Raw genomic sequence first — 15823 nt, 5'->3', positions numbered from 1 at the left:
GTTTGGCACTTTTGGTGTGAATAGACCATTCATAGGTGAAGTGAAAGAGCCTTAAGATGAATGTTTAAGCAAACTGACTGCCATTTCGGGATTTATTTACAGGCAGAATGAAGACCACTATATATTTCTTTAAGGGATCCTATGAAGGAGGGGCAACTAACTTCCTTGAAACATATGAAGGCTTCATTCTCTGTTAACAGCATGACCAAACCTAAATTGATGTAATCATTAGCTTATGAAACACACTCTCAAGCTACATGTCCTCTGGTTCAGAATTTAACGACATAAGCTATGATTTTGTTAGCGTCACGTAGCTAATGTATGCACAGAGGATATGAATCAGGGAAATGTCACTTTAATCATAGAGCATTAAGTTTGATTAATGATGTAATTATGAGCATTAAATGGTGACTGACATGTTTTGGGTGGACCGTTCACCTCTACATCAGCAGGGCATTGTGAAAAACCATTAAAGCATCACGGGAGCCCAGTCAAAGGAACAAGCATATAGGCTGCTGCTCATTACAGCAGTGGCATCTGTGAGATTCAAAGCAATACCCATCAGCCCACAGAAAAGGTCCCGTCACACAGAGACGAACGGCCAAATGGGCCTGAACACCCAACATCTACAGTCATCAAATAAGCCCTTAGCCAGCAGGGGCAATGGCCTGGACCTGATTACTGTCTGTCTTCAGCAGCGAACACACGTCTGATATTACAGCTTCCATACTTGAAAGAAAAGTTATTATAGATGCCCAAGAGGAAGAAAGGGTGGCTGGATTTAATACAAACTGGTTTTGTTGCATATTACAAAGTCAGCGGCTTTGAAACGGTATGATTTTAGCCATGCAGAGCTGAAACCTTTTCTTCAAAATATCTGTTTTCAAAACCTTTTCCTCAAACTATCTTGTTTTCAAGAAGAAACGGAGATAGATGTTGACTTGCTGCTCTCTCCCCTAGTGAATCAGAAAAACCAAAAGTTGTTAAGCCTACACCAAATCTCAGTCAGCATTAATTATATACTCTTAAAGTCAGAAAATAAGCCCCTGCTTCCAGCATGACTTCCTCCGGAGAAGAACAGACCTCACAGCAAAGGCAGGTGAGAGGTGTAGAAAACAGTGATGTCTCCTCTTTGGATTCCAGATTTTCTACCTATAATCTATAAAAAATATATATGTGGGTTATTCTGAGCTAAAACTTCACATACTGTGACTCTAGGGACATCAAAGACCAATTTTACATCTTGTATATCGGATATTGCAGTTACACAAAATGAAGGCCAAACAGTCACTGATACAAGGTTACTGTACTCCATATTCAAAGTAAATATAAAAGTAGTGAAATGCTCAAAAATAGTTTAAAACATTTTTGGTAGACACTGGTAATTACTCACCCGAACTGTCTGGATGGGAGAAGGTTGTTTTGCCACTTCTCCAGATCCTTCAACTGCACATCGAACCGTGGGCTGATGACGCCACACTGCATCACAGATAAATTGTTCAGAGAACCGTTTGAGTGCTTGACGCACATATAATATCAGTAGTCAAAAACAGAGTGCGTCTGTACTCATATCCCACCATTTTCTAGCTTGTACTATTCTGGACGATGTTTGAAACTTTGTATTGCTAGCACTTATGTTATTGTCTACGCAAGATAAATCGCTCATTGTATCCCTCACTTTTAAGTTGATTTGGATAAAAGCACCTGCTAAATGAATAGATGTATTCAATATGAACTCATTAATATGACACAGAACCTGTAGGACCAATTCAACAAGGCTTGCCATTATGATGTTCTGAAAATTATTCTTTTAAAATCAGTTGTGCCTTTTGCCTAACGATGTCTGTTAGCTGAGACTACAATCACAATATCTCCTACCTTAATGATGAAATATTAGGGGTGGGAGCAAAAAAATAGATTCTTCAATGCATTGCGATGTTCTCTTCAACAATTCTGAGCTTTTTTGTACGTTTTGTTTGTAATTGCGCATACGTGCGCTAGATACAGCCGTATTGTGCTTGCTCCCAATTACACCCAAACACACAACACTGAATAAGTGCATAACGTATCATGGTTGAATAAGTTATGGATATGCAATGAGAGAAATCAGTTTGGTGTTTCAGTATTTTCCCAAAATGCTCTACGAAGGCATCATTTATGCCATTTGGAGTGCCGTATATATTGGACACACAAAGCTCAATGACAGACGGCTGCTTTCAAACGCTCAGTGCGCTTTGTGTGCGTTCATTCCTAAGAACATGCGGTTGTGCGTAACTCCAAGTTAAATGTACTTGCATCTCAAAATGCTTTTATGATGTGAAATTTATAAAAACACATTCAGTTATGTTTTAAGGACAGGACAAAACATCTGAAGTGTTAAAATAGATCTGTCCATTAGTGTGAATGCAGCCTAGTTTAGCCTGTATTAGACTTGCCGCTGTCAAAAATATCACTAGAAGTAATATAGTTTATATTTGTTTGTATGTTTTGAAGCCATATTTAGCTTCTTAATTAGTAATTATTTCAATAAGTGCATAACGTATCATGGTTGAATAAGTTATGGATATGCAATGAGAGAAATCAGTTTGGTGTTTCAGTATTTTCCCAAAATGCTCTACGAAGGCATCATTTATGCCATTTGGAGTGCCGTATATATTGGACACACAAAGCTCAATGACAGACGGCTGCTTTCAAACGCTCAATGCGCTTTGTGTGCGTTCATTCCTAAGAACATGCGGTTGTGCGTAACTCCAAGTTAAATGTACTTGCATCTCAAAATGCTTTTATGATGTGAAATTTATAAAAACACATTCAGTTATGTTTTAAGGACAGGACAAAACATCTGAAGTGTTAAAATAGATCTGTCCATTAGTGTGAATGCAGCCTAGTTTAGCCTGTATTAGACTTGCCGCTGTCAAAAATATCACTAGAATATAGTTTATATTTGTTTGTATGTTTTGAAGCCATATTTAGCTTCTTAATAATTAGTAATTATTTCAAAAAAGTAGGCTAAATTTTAAATCACAAATGTTACGAAGTAGAACGGTTTATTTGTGCGCATTTTATTTTAATAAAAATGCAAAAATAGATCTGATATATCTCGAAGTCAGTAATCTCAAAAAAAAAACGTAGATGAAAAATCCTTTTGGAATCGGATCATGAGGTGCCTTAAGATTCCCCCACCCCTATTAAATAAACTAGTATTACAACAATTTCATAATGTACTTAATATTTTCATTACACCGTAACTGTTTAATAAAAGCAATACGGCACTCCTAGTTCTATATTTTTACGAATATAGTAGACTACGTTCTACCGGGCTAAGAAAGCCCTTTAGCTGTTACTAAACGCACAACTCTCATAATTTTTGACATTTATTGTGAGCATAAATTTATTAAACCACTTACCTTGTTCAACCTCCCTGTTAGATTGACTACAATTTTCCCGGCTCTGTGATCATCAATGATCTCAAATTCGCCAATGTAACCTGCAAAGACCACACAACGAGATTGAGCAGCTTGTTTCACGAGATATGATTGAATTGCTTTAAAAGGGATAGTTTTCTCAAAAATGCAAATTGTCATTCATTCATTCTCATGAATGTATGAACAGACGCTTTCGTTCTGGGTAACATCTTCCAGGTTCAACAGAAGTCAATCGTAAAGGCTCCGAACGACACTGGATGAAATATTCTTTTCTCAACACACTAGGGCAGAATCCTATGTCAAACTCGCACACAGAAAAGCTCATAACTCACTCACCGTGCTTCATCATCACAGTAAGAAAGCGCACTATGACTTTAGAGCAGGGTCTGAGGAGAACCTGGCGTTTCCCACGTTTCTCAGCATTGTTGATGCTTTTCAGTGCATCAGCGAGAACGTTCATGCGCACCATGATACCTGCAGAGAAAAAAAATCATGCGATTTATCACATAATAAATATAGTTAAAATATCCGTTACACAGCCTCATCTTACCAGTCACGAGCCAAACGCTACTCAAAAGCCAGGTACATATCGACAAAGCGGCTGTATGAAAGACTAAACGTTCAATCACACATTCTTGGAAACCGAACACCGAAAACTTTGTTACATGATTAGAAGTTAAAACTGTGGTTATAATTTTCTCCTGAGCTATGCGTTATGATTAACGTTCTGGCAGTGCGTGGAATAGTTCGCGAATTAAAGAGTTTTTCTTCACCATGAACCTTACTGTTTCATAATACCATATATTAGTGGTTAAAGTAATGCAGCGGACTGCTGGAGTGCTTTGGTTTGACTCGGGTTATCCGTGTCTGTCCCTCAGAAAGTGGAGTGACACTGAATGGTGGACACGTTAAGACAGCCGTGAATATCAGGGAAATATAACTGTTTATACAGACACGATTCACCAAATGACTCATAAACCTGGCGTTTTGGCTTCTCATATACATATATTTCTGTCTACATGTGGATGATACGTAACGATGTCCGCGATTTTCAACAGATTATACACGCATTGTAGCGATTCTGAACCTTACCAGTTCTGCAATATGGCGGAAAGAGGAAGGAAGAGAGGCGCGCGGTGCGATTAGGGAAATATGTAGTCTCGCGAGAACACAGAAGGACGCTGCACGCGGAATCATCTGTTTGACTGCCACCTACTTGTTTGGAGCGTCTCACGAAACATCTGTATGTTCAGTCCTCGAACTAAAGACAGTATTTGCATAGCATTCACCAACGTTTTCTTGTTGGCTTTCTCTCTTTATAATCAATTTGGAATCCAGTATTCAGTCACTACCTGTACTATTCATTGCTACACATTGTTTCCAGTCTCACTACACCTGACCTTATCCCTAACTCTTTACTTTTGTTTATAACATTTTTATATGCGCTAATATTCACCATTTATTTTTAGTTACATTTCTATTTATATACTTTTAATAAATAGATAGATAGATGATAAAAAATTTTTATATATATATTTGTATTCTATCTATCTATCTATCTATCTATCTATCTATTTTTGCCCCAAGAATTTTACTTTTTGGTTATGGTCCAATTTGCTGTCATCTATAAGAGGTTGTCCCTTAAAATTCAACACAGAGAAACAAAAAAAGTTACAAAACATGCGTAACACCTATCTATCTATCTATCTTAAAAACAGACCAAGCACGATCTATGCACATTGTTTTTTGTGTTGTTTATTTCAGATCATGCTTTTAATCTCAACAGATTTTGTAAAGCAGTACAAAAGGAGAAACTATGCAAAAAAAAAACAGAAACATTTAATGTCTTGATGTCAGAGGAAGCAGTGTTAGGGTAAACAAGTCTATCTTTGATAGAAGGCTTTAAGTGCTTTACAGTGGACCACATCTGGTCAGAGTCTATGGTGCATGTCCATTTTGCTGGTTCTTCAGAAGGAGGTCCATGTAGGCGCCGTCTATCAGATCCTCCTCCTTCACTCCCAGGTCCAGCATGAGCTGATTTGCGATGGCCACTCCTTCTTCTCTGCTCTGCTGCTCTTTCATCACCACCTCCAGCTCCATGAAGTCCCCCAGGCCCTCCACACAGTCAACATGCACCCTGGTTTGTCCCACCATGTACAGCCTCCTCTCCTTCTTCACCTGCCCCACTTGCCCCAGTGCATCCGTCAGAACCTTGACTAGCCCTTGTGGGTCGTTGGTAGGGGTTATGGAGTAATTAGACAGCTTGGGTCCTTCTGTATCTGGCCTCTCATAGAAGATCAGCTGTCCTGTCCCATCCTGGAAGTCCCTGAGTTTCAGGCGTCCTGCGGGCACTTTGAAAAACGTGTCCTGCTGACGGATCACTGTCCCGTCCGAACCGCTCAACTCCTTTGCACGCTGCGTGAGGTAAGGCAAGTCACGCAAAACTGCTTTTATTTCAACATTTGACGGCATGTTTAAAAGTTATGCAGTAAACTATAATGTCAGAGCTGCAGTGCAGATCTGTTGTTTGGCGCGCTTACCCGCAAACCTCTAAAACGCATGCGTAGTAGTGACGCTTTGATTCATTCAAGTGAATCGAATCTTTTGAATCCATTCACCAAAAAGAAATCACATCATGTTACATCATTGCGGCAGTAGGTGGCAACAAGAGTCTTTTGTGTGTTATTTTAAAACATACTGTCATCCATTGTTAGTGTACTTAAATGTTTGAAACTTATTGGATTTATCTGTGTTGTCTATTTTGTTCACATACCATTCAATAAAAAAGCATCTTTTGTGTGTTATTTAATTTGCAACCGATTCGTTAAAGACAACTAAAAACGCCTGGCTGTACTTTATTATATTATTATTAGAATATACGTGTCTACAAATGTATTAAAGACAATTAATATGTTAATTACTATTATTAAGAGAGTGTTTAAATATCATGAACGTTTTCCCCACAAATGACAACAAAGCATTTCCCCTACAATTGTCTGGGCATAACTAAAAAAAAAAGTAACCTAATAATAATAATAATAAATTGGTTTCAGCCTTCTTGTATTATTTACATACATCAAATGTTCTTCATCATTTACATCATTTTGTGGTCAACAGTTATTTTACACAATTCGTCCTTAATTACCTGAGCAAGATTGACTTTCCGACTCGATCAGACTCAAAACACTTGTCCAGTGAATGGGCGTATATGATAAATAGGTCCAATCCTGGTCCAATCAATGATATGGTTTGATTATTTCTATGACTGTAGGATGAAAATGTGAGTCAGTGCATGAGAGTGAACACAAATGATTCGTTCGCTTAAAAGATTCATTCAAAACACCGATTTGTTCACGAACGAAACACAATTACAGCGCATGCGTAGCAGTATCGTTGTCACTACTATGACTTTAGTTAAATGTCACGTAGCATTTAAATCGATTTTTAAACAAAATAGTTACACGGCTTCAATGCATTAACATCTTTGGGACTGAAATTTGATAGTTATCGTACCTGTAGGATGAAAATGTGAGTCAGTGCATGAGAGTGAACACAAATGATTCGTTCGCTTAAAAGATTCATTCAAAACACCGATTTGTTCACGAACGAAACACAATTACAGCGCATGCGTAGCAGTATCGTTGTCACTACTGTGACTTTAGTTAAATGTCACGTAGCATTTAAATCGATTTTTAAACAAAATTGTTACACGGCTTCAATGCATTAACATCTTTGGGACTGAAATTTGATAGTTATCGTAATAGCACGCAATCCGTAGCAGATATCAGTGTCGCTCGTCTTCTTTTGGCGCTGCAGAGACATGTTTACATCCCAGACCTCTTCCTTCCAGGAGTCCATAGACGTGGATGAAAGGGATGTAGACTTCGACAACGAAGAGATCGCCGGATACAGCCAGAACATACAACAGATTAACAGCTACTATGCCATATACTACTACCAGAACACAAGGTGCAGTGGTTTCCAATTGAAACTATATTATTGCATTAGGTAACGTTATGCTAAGGAGGCTTTCCAAATGCAGGATGCTCTGCAAAGTGCTAGTTGTTTTAGGAATATTTTTCCCTTTTATACCGCATATGAAGGAGTGTATGGGATTTAAGCATGCATAGTTAGGTCTAGCTAGTCTTTTGCGTTTTTCGACGTTTATGAGGTAAAATGAACGATTCGTTTGCTTATATGAATTAAGCTTGCACTTGCATGACACTGCAGAACAAACCAGGAATATCTTTAATTTGAAGCATGGTTCACAATATTGGGTTAGTCCAATGAAATCATATGACTGTATCTTGGATCAGTATATGGAGACTGAAATGTATGTAAGACACTGTAAAACACAGTACATGGTCATGTAGGCCTATTGGGTTAGTCCAATGAAATCATATGACTGTATCTTGGATCAGTATATGGAGACTTAAATCATGTATGTAAGACACTGTAAAACACAGCACATGGTCATGTAGGCTAGTGAGAACCCCGGGAGACCTTAACATATTATTACTTGTTAAGTATTAAATGCATTATCAAACTACCCAGATCTGAGGCTTTTGGAGAGAGTGTGGCCTGGAGCCAGAGGAGATCAGACTCAACCACAAGTCAGGAAGACTTTAGGTAAAAAGGGAACATCCATCATCTCAATCATTTCAGTTCAGTGGCTTTCAGTGTTGTGATGGAAGAAAAATCATGGCTTCAGTCAAAAAAAAAACACACACTCAGGATTCTGCGTCTGGCTTTTCATCATGTTGGCTTGCTCACATCATTCATAACCATTGAACTAATCTGTCTAACATCAAACTGTGTATTTCTGTTGGTATGTATCTCTGCTAGGTGCCGCCGGTGGTTCTGTGAACATCATTGCTTCATTGACTGCTTATCTGTCCGCCTGTATTTCCTTGTTGATATTCTAGTTTAACACATATTTTCCACTCTTAAAGTCTCACGCTGCTGGATGCCAGCTTGCCACCCGAGGCCGAGCCGGAGCTGCGAAGCTACATCTCGCGCAGGCTGAGCAAGGGTGCTTTGCTAGGGGGTATGGGGAACATTGCCACTGTGGAGCTAAGGTACATCGTATCAGTGTTGTTATTATTAAAGTCCCCCTGTGGTGAAAATCAAGTTTTTAACATTGTTTACATGTCTGTCTGATGTTTTTAATATGCTTAAAGACAAACCATATGCAAATTCATCAGTCAACACCATTGTTGAGCATTTTCTCCTTAAAACTGCAGTGTACCAAAGACAGTGCCAAAAATGCGTTTGAAACAGCCCGTTTCTTACCGTCACAAACATGTAATCAGTCTCATCAGCTTCTGGGTTTGGGCTTTCCATATTATTGGCAAAGCGTTTCTACCTAAGGATGTTGATTTTTAGAAAGTAGCTGTCAGAGATGGCGAAGGGGAACATGATATATGTATCATTAGCAACACATTATTAGCTGTTTGATAATGTAATCAAGCCAAAAGCTAATGATATCCGACACTGTAGATGAAAGTTTGATACATCGACTTGTAGCTGACCCTGTATAATTCACTCTTCATCTTCTTCTCCTGAATTAGTTTCTTGTTCAAACATATATGGCTGAATTATTCCAATATCCTATAGTGGGAGTGATTGAGTGTAGAATAGATAGGGACTAATTTGTATATTCGCATATACTAAATAAGGTAAGGGTGTAGAGTCATATTCAAGCTGTTTAAGACATTATTTTCAAAATTAGTGACTGCAGGGGGACTTTAAAACTAAAACTATTGAAACATGTTTTCGCTAATTCAAATAAAACTGAAATAAAATAAATATACTAGATGAAAAACAATGTTTTAAATGAAAAACATAAAATGAAAATTAGAAATGTTGCTTTGGCAACTATCTGAAATATGTAATTTTAAGTAGAAGTACTAAAACTGAAACAAAAATTAATTTGAGCTAAATAGAAATATTAAAAAGAATAGAAAAGCCCATAACAAAATTACTACAACTTTAAAATAAACGGAGAATATCAAAATAAAAGCTCATTCAAAATATAAATAAATAATACTATTTAAATAGTACTAAAATAACACTTTCATATTTATTTTCATATTTCAGAAAAGTGAAGACTGTTTTTTAAATAATATAGTATTAAAACATTTGCATTACTTCAGTGCAAAATTAAATGTGACCCTGGACCACAAAACCTGTCATACGTAGCACGGGTATATTTGGAACAATAGCAAAAAAAACATTGTATGGGTCAAAATGATCGATTCTTCTTTGATGCCAAAAATCATTAGGATATTAAGTAAAGATCATGTTCCATGAAGATATATTGTAAATTTCCTACTGTAAATATATAAAAACTTTTGATTAGTAATATGCATTGCTAAGAACTTCATTTGGACAACTTTAAAGGCGATTTTCTCAATATTTTGATATTTTTGCACCCTCAGATTCCAGATTTTCAAATAGTTATATCTCAGCCAGATATTGTCATATCCTAACAAACCATTTATTCAACTTTTATGTGATGTATAAATCTCAATTTCAAAAAATTGACCCTTATGACTGGTTTTGTGGTCCAGGGTCACAAATAGCCAAACCATATCTCATTGTCATTCAGAACAATATTACAATGGATTCGATGTTTGTTTGTGTTCAAGCATCCCTGAGCAAGCGGTGGGCTGTTACTGCTGTCTGCTGGAGCAGGAGAAATCTCCAGAACAGCCTGAGGCTGATGGCAACGGCTGGGTGGTGTGTCTTCTCGGAGGATCAGAGAAGGGCCTGAATCTATATCCTTAAATCACAAATGACTGACCATTAAACTGTAGGAAATACTGCATTGTGCACTGAAGAATGGAATGTTATCAAATTACCATTGTAATCAAGCATGCTGTTCTCTTAATAGGATATTTAACACATTTTCTTTAACTCTACAAACGTTTAGAATTGAGCTGGACAAGTACGTCCAGGGTCTGCAGGGTTGTTTGACTCCAGAGGTGAGGACAGTTTTTGCCACTGACAATGGAAATAATGTACATGTTGAAATCTGTCCAGTTTTTTGAAGATATATCTGCAAGCACACTGCTTTTTATATCCGTTTGCTGTAAATATTGTTGGCAACCTCTGGCTACAGATGCAGAATTTGGAGACACAAGTCAGGCCCTACGTGATCCGCTGGTATGAAGAGTCAGTTATGCACATTCACAGAGTGGTTCAGCTGGTGCAGGCGAACGTCGGGTACCTTCTGCATGCTGTAAGAAACCACTGCTGTCTAGATCAGATTTTTAGTTTTATAGAGTCATATTTGAAAGCAGTAACATACTGTATTATGTGAAATGGTAAATGAACTACTTCTCTGCTGCAGGCTTTGAGTCACAAGCTTTTCGAGGTCACAGGGGCAGATGAGAAGACAAAAGCAGATATAGCAAGGTAAGCGAAACAACTTTATCTTAATAGCTGCTACATTTTTATGGTTTTAAAAACTGATAGCCATTACAACTTGATTAATTGTCTTATTAGATTTATCAAAGCAGCAAGCCTGCAGGGTCTAGTTCAGGAAGCCTCCCTCTGTAAGGCCATTTCAGAGGACTCTCACAGCAGTCTGATCATCGACTGCTCCACCAGCCCACCTACACTCACCAACGAAGGTCAGCAGCATCAGTCCACTAAATGTACAGATGTTGTTATTTTACAAATGTCTTATTTTGATAATGTTGTGTTGATATCCCTGCAGTCAGTAACCGGTTCTGCGATGACTGGATCCAGGCCTTCCTCAATGCTGCGGAGCGCTTTAACCCTTTCCTTCTCCGCCAAATCCTGGAGAACTTTAAACTTAAGGTTAATTTGCTTCTGAAGCTTTCTGTGTATAATAGTAACCTGGCATCCAGACAAAACATTTAACATTTGTATGGCAGGCACTGATTTTTGTTGCTTGCTCACCTATATTTATATATTTACTTATACTTACTTATAATTTAAAAAGTGTGTAATAATACACTTATAAAACAGACGTTTCCTCCCATCAATAATTTTCTTTGCCATTAAGATAGCATTTCTGAAAAAGTAACGTTTAGCATACAAACCTGTATGCATTTCTTTCTTCTGCAGAACACGAAAGAAGATATTTTGGAGAATGCTGATAACTAAACAGGATTTGTTTGATGTTGACTTCTGTTGTATTTTTGGTTTTATTTTAATTTTTTTGTCCATACAATGGAAGATAGTGGTAACTGAAATTGTTTATTACCAACATTCTTCAAAATGTCTTTTGTGTTTCAGGGAGGAAAGAAAATCATACAGTTTCAGAATGACATGAGGATGACTACCCATTTAAATGCATTAGATTAATTTGAGTTACTTTCTAATTTTGAGTGTTACTGGTAACTGTCTGCTCTCTGGTTTCCAGATCTTGCATATAACACTTGTATTTTGTTGCTGATAATCTGTGTCTTGATTTAATTATCTAAATCTAGTATGATGTAAACATCTGCTCACAATATAAATTAATGAGGATATGTCAAATGTTACGTCAAAAAAGAAATTCTTAACTTTTAAAGTATTATATTAAGTATTAGCTTGCGTTTAAAAAAAAAAAAGCATTAACTAGTATTATTAAATAAAGAAACTTTATTTTCTGTATAGTACTGAACTGACTTAAGAGTGGTCACATTCAGAAATGCCAGTTACCTCATTGTGACTGTCTTCAAAATGCACATTGTTTCTCCATGCAGGCCATTCAGGACATGAACAACCTGAAGCGCTTCATCCGTCAGGCAGAAATGAGCCACTACGCTCTGTTTCGCTGCTGTCTGTTCCTGCAGAGCTGTGGAAACGGGGACGTGCTGCTGCAGAATGCGCGGGCCGAGCACAGCAGCCTTCCTGAGGCCTGTGGCATCATAAACGTGCTGGAGGAGTTCCTCAGGGAGCACGCTCAGGGCACGCTGTACTGACACCACAGTGTTACTGTACATACACTCACCTGTCTGAGAGCACGACATGAACACCCTGAAGCGCTTCATCCGTCAGGCAGAAATGAGCCACTACGCTCTGTTTCGCTGCTGTCTGTTCCTGCAGAGCTGTGGAAACGGGGACGTGCTGCTGCAGAACGCGCGGGCCGAGCACAGCAGCCTTCCTGAGGCCTGTGGCATCATAAACGTGCTGGAGGAGTTCCTCGGGGAGCACGCTCAGGGCACGCTGTACTGACACCACAGTGTTACTGTACATACACTCACCTGTCTGAGAGCACCTTGGAGGCGGCTGCCCAGAATTCCTATTTAACAGCCATAATCATAGCAGTGTGGTTTGCATTTTAACTTCAACAAACTTGAATTGAAACACTAAGTATAGTCCATCTTCGTGTGTGTAGAGGTTCAGCAGAGAAGGTTGAAAAAGATTATGCTATGATGTGCTGCTGTATGTTGATTTGGCTGCATAAAAATTATAAACTAAATAGATTCTATTAAATGGACCAATGAAAATACATGTGATTAAACTTTAAATCATTTTTCTCAATAATGTGTATATATTAACAGTACTGTTTATATGTGACAACTGATTCTAGGATATAGTCTCTATTGTGCAGCAGTCATTGTTTTGAAGATGTGTGATTTTTAAAACTGGCAGTCCTAGATTTACAGAAATAGCAACTCGAATTAGAAAGCTAGTCACATAATCATGAAGCTCTGCGTACGCAAATATCCTATTAACACTCCGCTATGATCTACCATACTATGACTTGCATTGTCAAGGAAGTGTCACTAAATAACAATATATCTTATACTTATATGAACTTAGTTATGTTATGTACCTACAAATTAAAGCAAAAAAAAAAAATTGTCTTGAAAAAATATGATTTAACATACCAATAAAATAACGTTATAATCCATTTGCTGTATACACGACCACCACTGCAATGTTTGATTCTAAATAAAGATTTTTAACATTAAATAATATTCTCTCAAAACAGTTTTATGAGACTAGTGTAAAAAAAAAACACCATTAAGATAAAAATTCAAAACAAATTCAGATGCACATTATTCAATACACATAATTCATATCATGCAGCTTGCTTATAATGATCCTTTTTATCATTTGATTGGTATGTTTGAATATATTTATAAACTCATCTTTTGGGAAACTCTCAATTGCGGTTTCAAGCATGGTTTCACTCCGTACGCAAATATCCTATTAACACTCCGCTATGATCTACCATACTATGACTTGCATTGTCCATTTTATCATTATTTTTTAGTTTTGTTTTTTTTTTGTGGTAAAGTGCTTAATTAGATAATATGAGGGTTCCCTTGCAGAATTTTTCAATTGTGGTCTTGTGCACTATTTTATTGAGACCCCTTGCTTTTCCAAGGAAGAAGTGGGTGAAAATCCTGCCTTTTCTCGAGGAAGTAGATTTAATCTCAGAGTATCTTTGAAGTGCTTTTATTGCATTCATAACAACGTCACTTCTTGTATTGGAGGAGTCCTCTGGCCAAAATAAGAGTGAAAGGAGCAGGTATGCAGTTTCATCTATTCTTTTTCACTTTATAATTCCTTTGATTTATGTTCTTGTTTGCTATTTCAGAATTTTTGTTACCAAAGACAAACAAAACGTCTGATAATCATAAACTTGGTTGTAAATGTAATGTTTAAAAATAACAGAATTGTGAGAAACCTATTCCTTAAACATCATGTATATATTGACCCAGCTGTAAATGGCGATAATGTGTATAATTATAATGTATGGTTTATCTTCTTGCTTAGATTTGACATGACTGTACTGTGAGTAATTTTTTTCCAGGAACATTTCATTTGTGTGAACTTGTATAAACGAGAAATGTTCAACTGTGCTTTGACTCGCTGTTAATTTAACCTTGATTCTTGAATTCATGCAAGAATTAAAATAACACATTGTGAATTAACACAGGCAAAGTTGTAGTTTTTATTCTGTTTTAATTAATCCACTTTAAACATCTAATGCGAGATTTTGAAGTTCTTCAATGGAAAGAAGCTTTCCAGAGCCAGGTGAAGCACAGGAGAGCACTATCTGACAGAAGATGAAGTTTATGAGCTCTGTCTGGTCGAGATCCTTGTTCAGGTCAACTGGAAATAGGTTAATTATTTTCTCAAGCTTTGCTCCAGCTCTTTGCTTATTATTATCAGAGAGCAGGTAAAGAATTGTTGTAACATTACCACCTCCAAGTTGGAAAATTTTCATTTGTCTCATTAATGGGGAAACTATGTTTGCATCAGAAGCCTCATCCTCTTGAATGTCATGAAAAAATAACTTGGCATACACAGCACTTTTCCTGAGGAGCCATTTTCTTGGATTATTGACTGTTTCAGGCTCTCCTTCAGCCAACTCCTCCTCTTCCTCAGAAGTGAAATTTTGAAAGCGAGCAAGATCCTCAGAAACACATTCCAGGGCAATTCTGATGCTGTTTTTCATTCCTTTTAAAAGGCCATGAAACTTTTGGCAGTATCAATGATATCAGTGATGTCCTCTGGTTGAATATCAGCATTTTTCTTACATATGGCATCATGTTTGCTGTAGAACCACTTTTTGTATACTTGTCCCAGTGTGTCAAGTATGTATATGTGCTGAGGAAGATGAGACTTGGCTCTTTTAGCCCAAATCTCAGCTTCCTCAAAATTTTTGTTTTCATTAAGCAGCCGTGCAAGCTGTTGAGCAACAAATGCATCCTCATCAAAACGAGTGTAAGCTAGCTTTAAAAGGTCAATGGCTTTCTCCACATCTTCTGTCTCCCTAACATGCTCTATTAAAGGAGAAAACCAGCTGTCATTTGGATCTCCCTTGCTTTTTTTGGTGCGTTTGATAAACAGATCTCTGACAAACTTTCGCAAGTCATCCCTTCCAAATCTGTGGTCAAACAGCACTTTGTCCTGAAGCAGACTCCTTGCTATTTCACTTTGGCTCTGATAACTGGAGAGCTGCTTCAGGATCTCCTTAGCTATCAAATGATGAATTATTCTCACAGAGTCGATATGCGTCTCACTGGATTTTAGCTGTATGAAAAAAAACCTAGCCTGTTCACTTAAGGAATTTTCGAATGTCTGGTGTCGAACTTCATCAATCCATGTGGATGTTGACGGTTTGGCCATTTTATCAAATTTGTCCAAGTGGATTCCTAAACCTAGGAATGCCTCACAGTGGGATACAGACAGGTATGAATTCTCAATGTGGCTGTTCATCAGTGCCACAAAGTTGATCAACTGTGTCTGAAGAGATGAATGATCAATTTCCTTCAGCAGGTTTTCAACAAAGCCTGTGATGTAAGACTGTTCAAACTCTTCACTCATGAGCACAAAAGTGAGTATAAACTCTGGTTCAAACTTCAGCTTGAGACTCCCTGCTTTCTTTGAGAAGAGCTTCTTTTCTGCTGGAGAGAGGTTGT

At 37.6% G+C, this 15823-nt stretch overlaps 3 protein-coding genes across 5 annotated transcripts in view; 1 reads left to right on the top strand and 2 right to left on the bottom strand.

The window, feature by feature from the left end:
- Positions 1–1374: 1374 nt before the first annotated feature.
- LOC107755589 (40S ribosomal protein S15a-like) lies at positions 1375–4606 on the bottom strand. Its single transcript, XM_016572480.1, has 4 exons — positions 4518–4606; positions 3762–3899; positions 3408–3487; positions 1375–1479 (listed from the first exon to the last, which is right to left on the bottom strand). Exons 2-4 carry the CDS (start codon positions 3892–3894, stop codon positions 1390–1392), a joined length of 303 nt encoding a protein of 100 aa, XP_016427966.1. The 5' UTR covers positions 3895–3899; positions 4518–4606; the 3' UTR covers positions 1375–1389.
- A 2453-nt stretch (positions 4607–7059) lies between these two features.
- LOC107755588 (protein Njmu-R1-like) lies at positions 7060–12387 on the top strand. 3 transcript variants are annotated; one of them, XM_016572477.1, is made up of 10 exons: positions 7060–7394; positions 7980–8054; positions 8378–8503; positions 10076–10204; positions 10354–10411; positions 10549–10668; positions 10780–10844; positions 10935–11062; positions 11149–11252; positions 12146–12387. In XM_016572477.1, exons 1-10 carry the CDS (start codon positions 7246–7248, stop codon positions 12362–12364), a joined length of 1173 nt encoding a protein of 390 aa, XP_016427963.1. In that variant the 5' UTR covers positions 7060–7245; the 3' UTR covers positions 12365–12387. The 3 variants fall into 3 exon arrangements, with proteins under 3 accessions (XP_016427963.1, XP_016427965.1, XP_016427964.1); XM_016572479.1 differs by lacking the exon at positions 7980–8054; XM_016572478.1 differs by lacking the exon at positions 7980–8054 and having other exon boundaries at positions 10354–10447.
- A 2474-nt stretch (positions 12388–14861) lies between these two features.
- Positions 14862–15823, bottom strand: part of LOC107755560 (sterile alpha motif domain-containing protein 9-like) — a 4522-nt gene continuing 3560 nt past the window's right edge. The window contains exon 3 of the mRNA XM_016572429.1: positions 14862–15482. Within this exon, the coding sequence (XP_016427915.1) occupies positions 14862–15482 (621 nt within the window). The remainder of the gene's footprint in view (positions 15483–15823) is intronic.

Source organism: Sinocyclocheilus rhinocerous, unplaced genomic scaffold, assembly GCF_001515625.1.
Source record: "Sinocyclocheilus rhinocerous isolate Xijiao unplaced genomic scaffold, SAMN03320098_v1.1 scaffold2849, whole genome shotgun sequence".
Lineage (NCBI taxonomy): Eukaryota > Metazoa > Chordata > Actinopteri > Cypriniformes > Cyprinidae > Sinocyclocheilus > Sinocyclocheilus rhinocerous.
This window is presented reverse-complemented; position numbering and strand designations above follow the sequence as displayed.

Coding starts and splice junctions, on each gene's coding strand:
- LOC107755589 (XM_016572480.1), bottom strand. CDS start 3,894: ATGGTGCGCATGAACGTTCTCGCTGATGCACTGAAAAGCATCAACAAT. Junction 3,488..3,761: donor TACTGTGATGATGAAGCACG/GTGAGTGAGTTA, acceptor TGGTCTTTGCAG/GTTACATTGGCGAATTTGAG. Junction 1,480..3,407: donor TAACAGGGAGGTTGAACAAG/GTAAGTGGTTTA, acceptor TCTGTGATGCAG/TGTGGCGTCATCAGCCCACG.
- LOC107755588 (XM_016572477.1), top strand. CDS start 7,246: ATGTTTACATCCCAGACCTCTTCCTTCCAGGAGTCCATAGACGTGGAT. Junction 8,504..10,075: donor ATTGCCACTGTGGAGCTAAG/GTACATCGTATC, acceptor TTTGTGTTCAAG/CATCCCTGAGCAAGCGGTGG. Junction 10,205..10,353: donor TCAGAGAAGGGCCTGAATCT/ATATCCTTAAAT, acceptor AACTCTACAAAC/GTTTAGAATTGAGCTGGACA.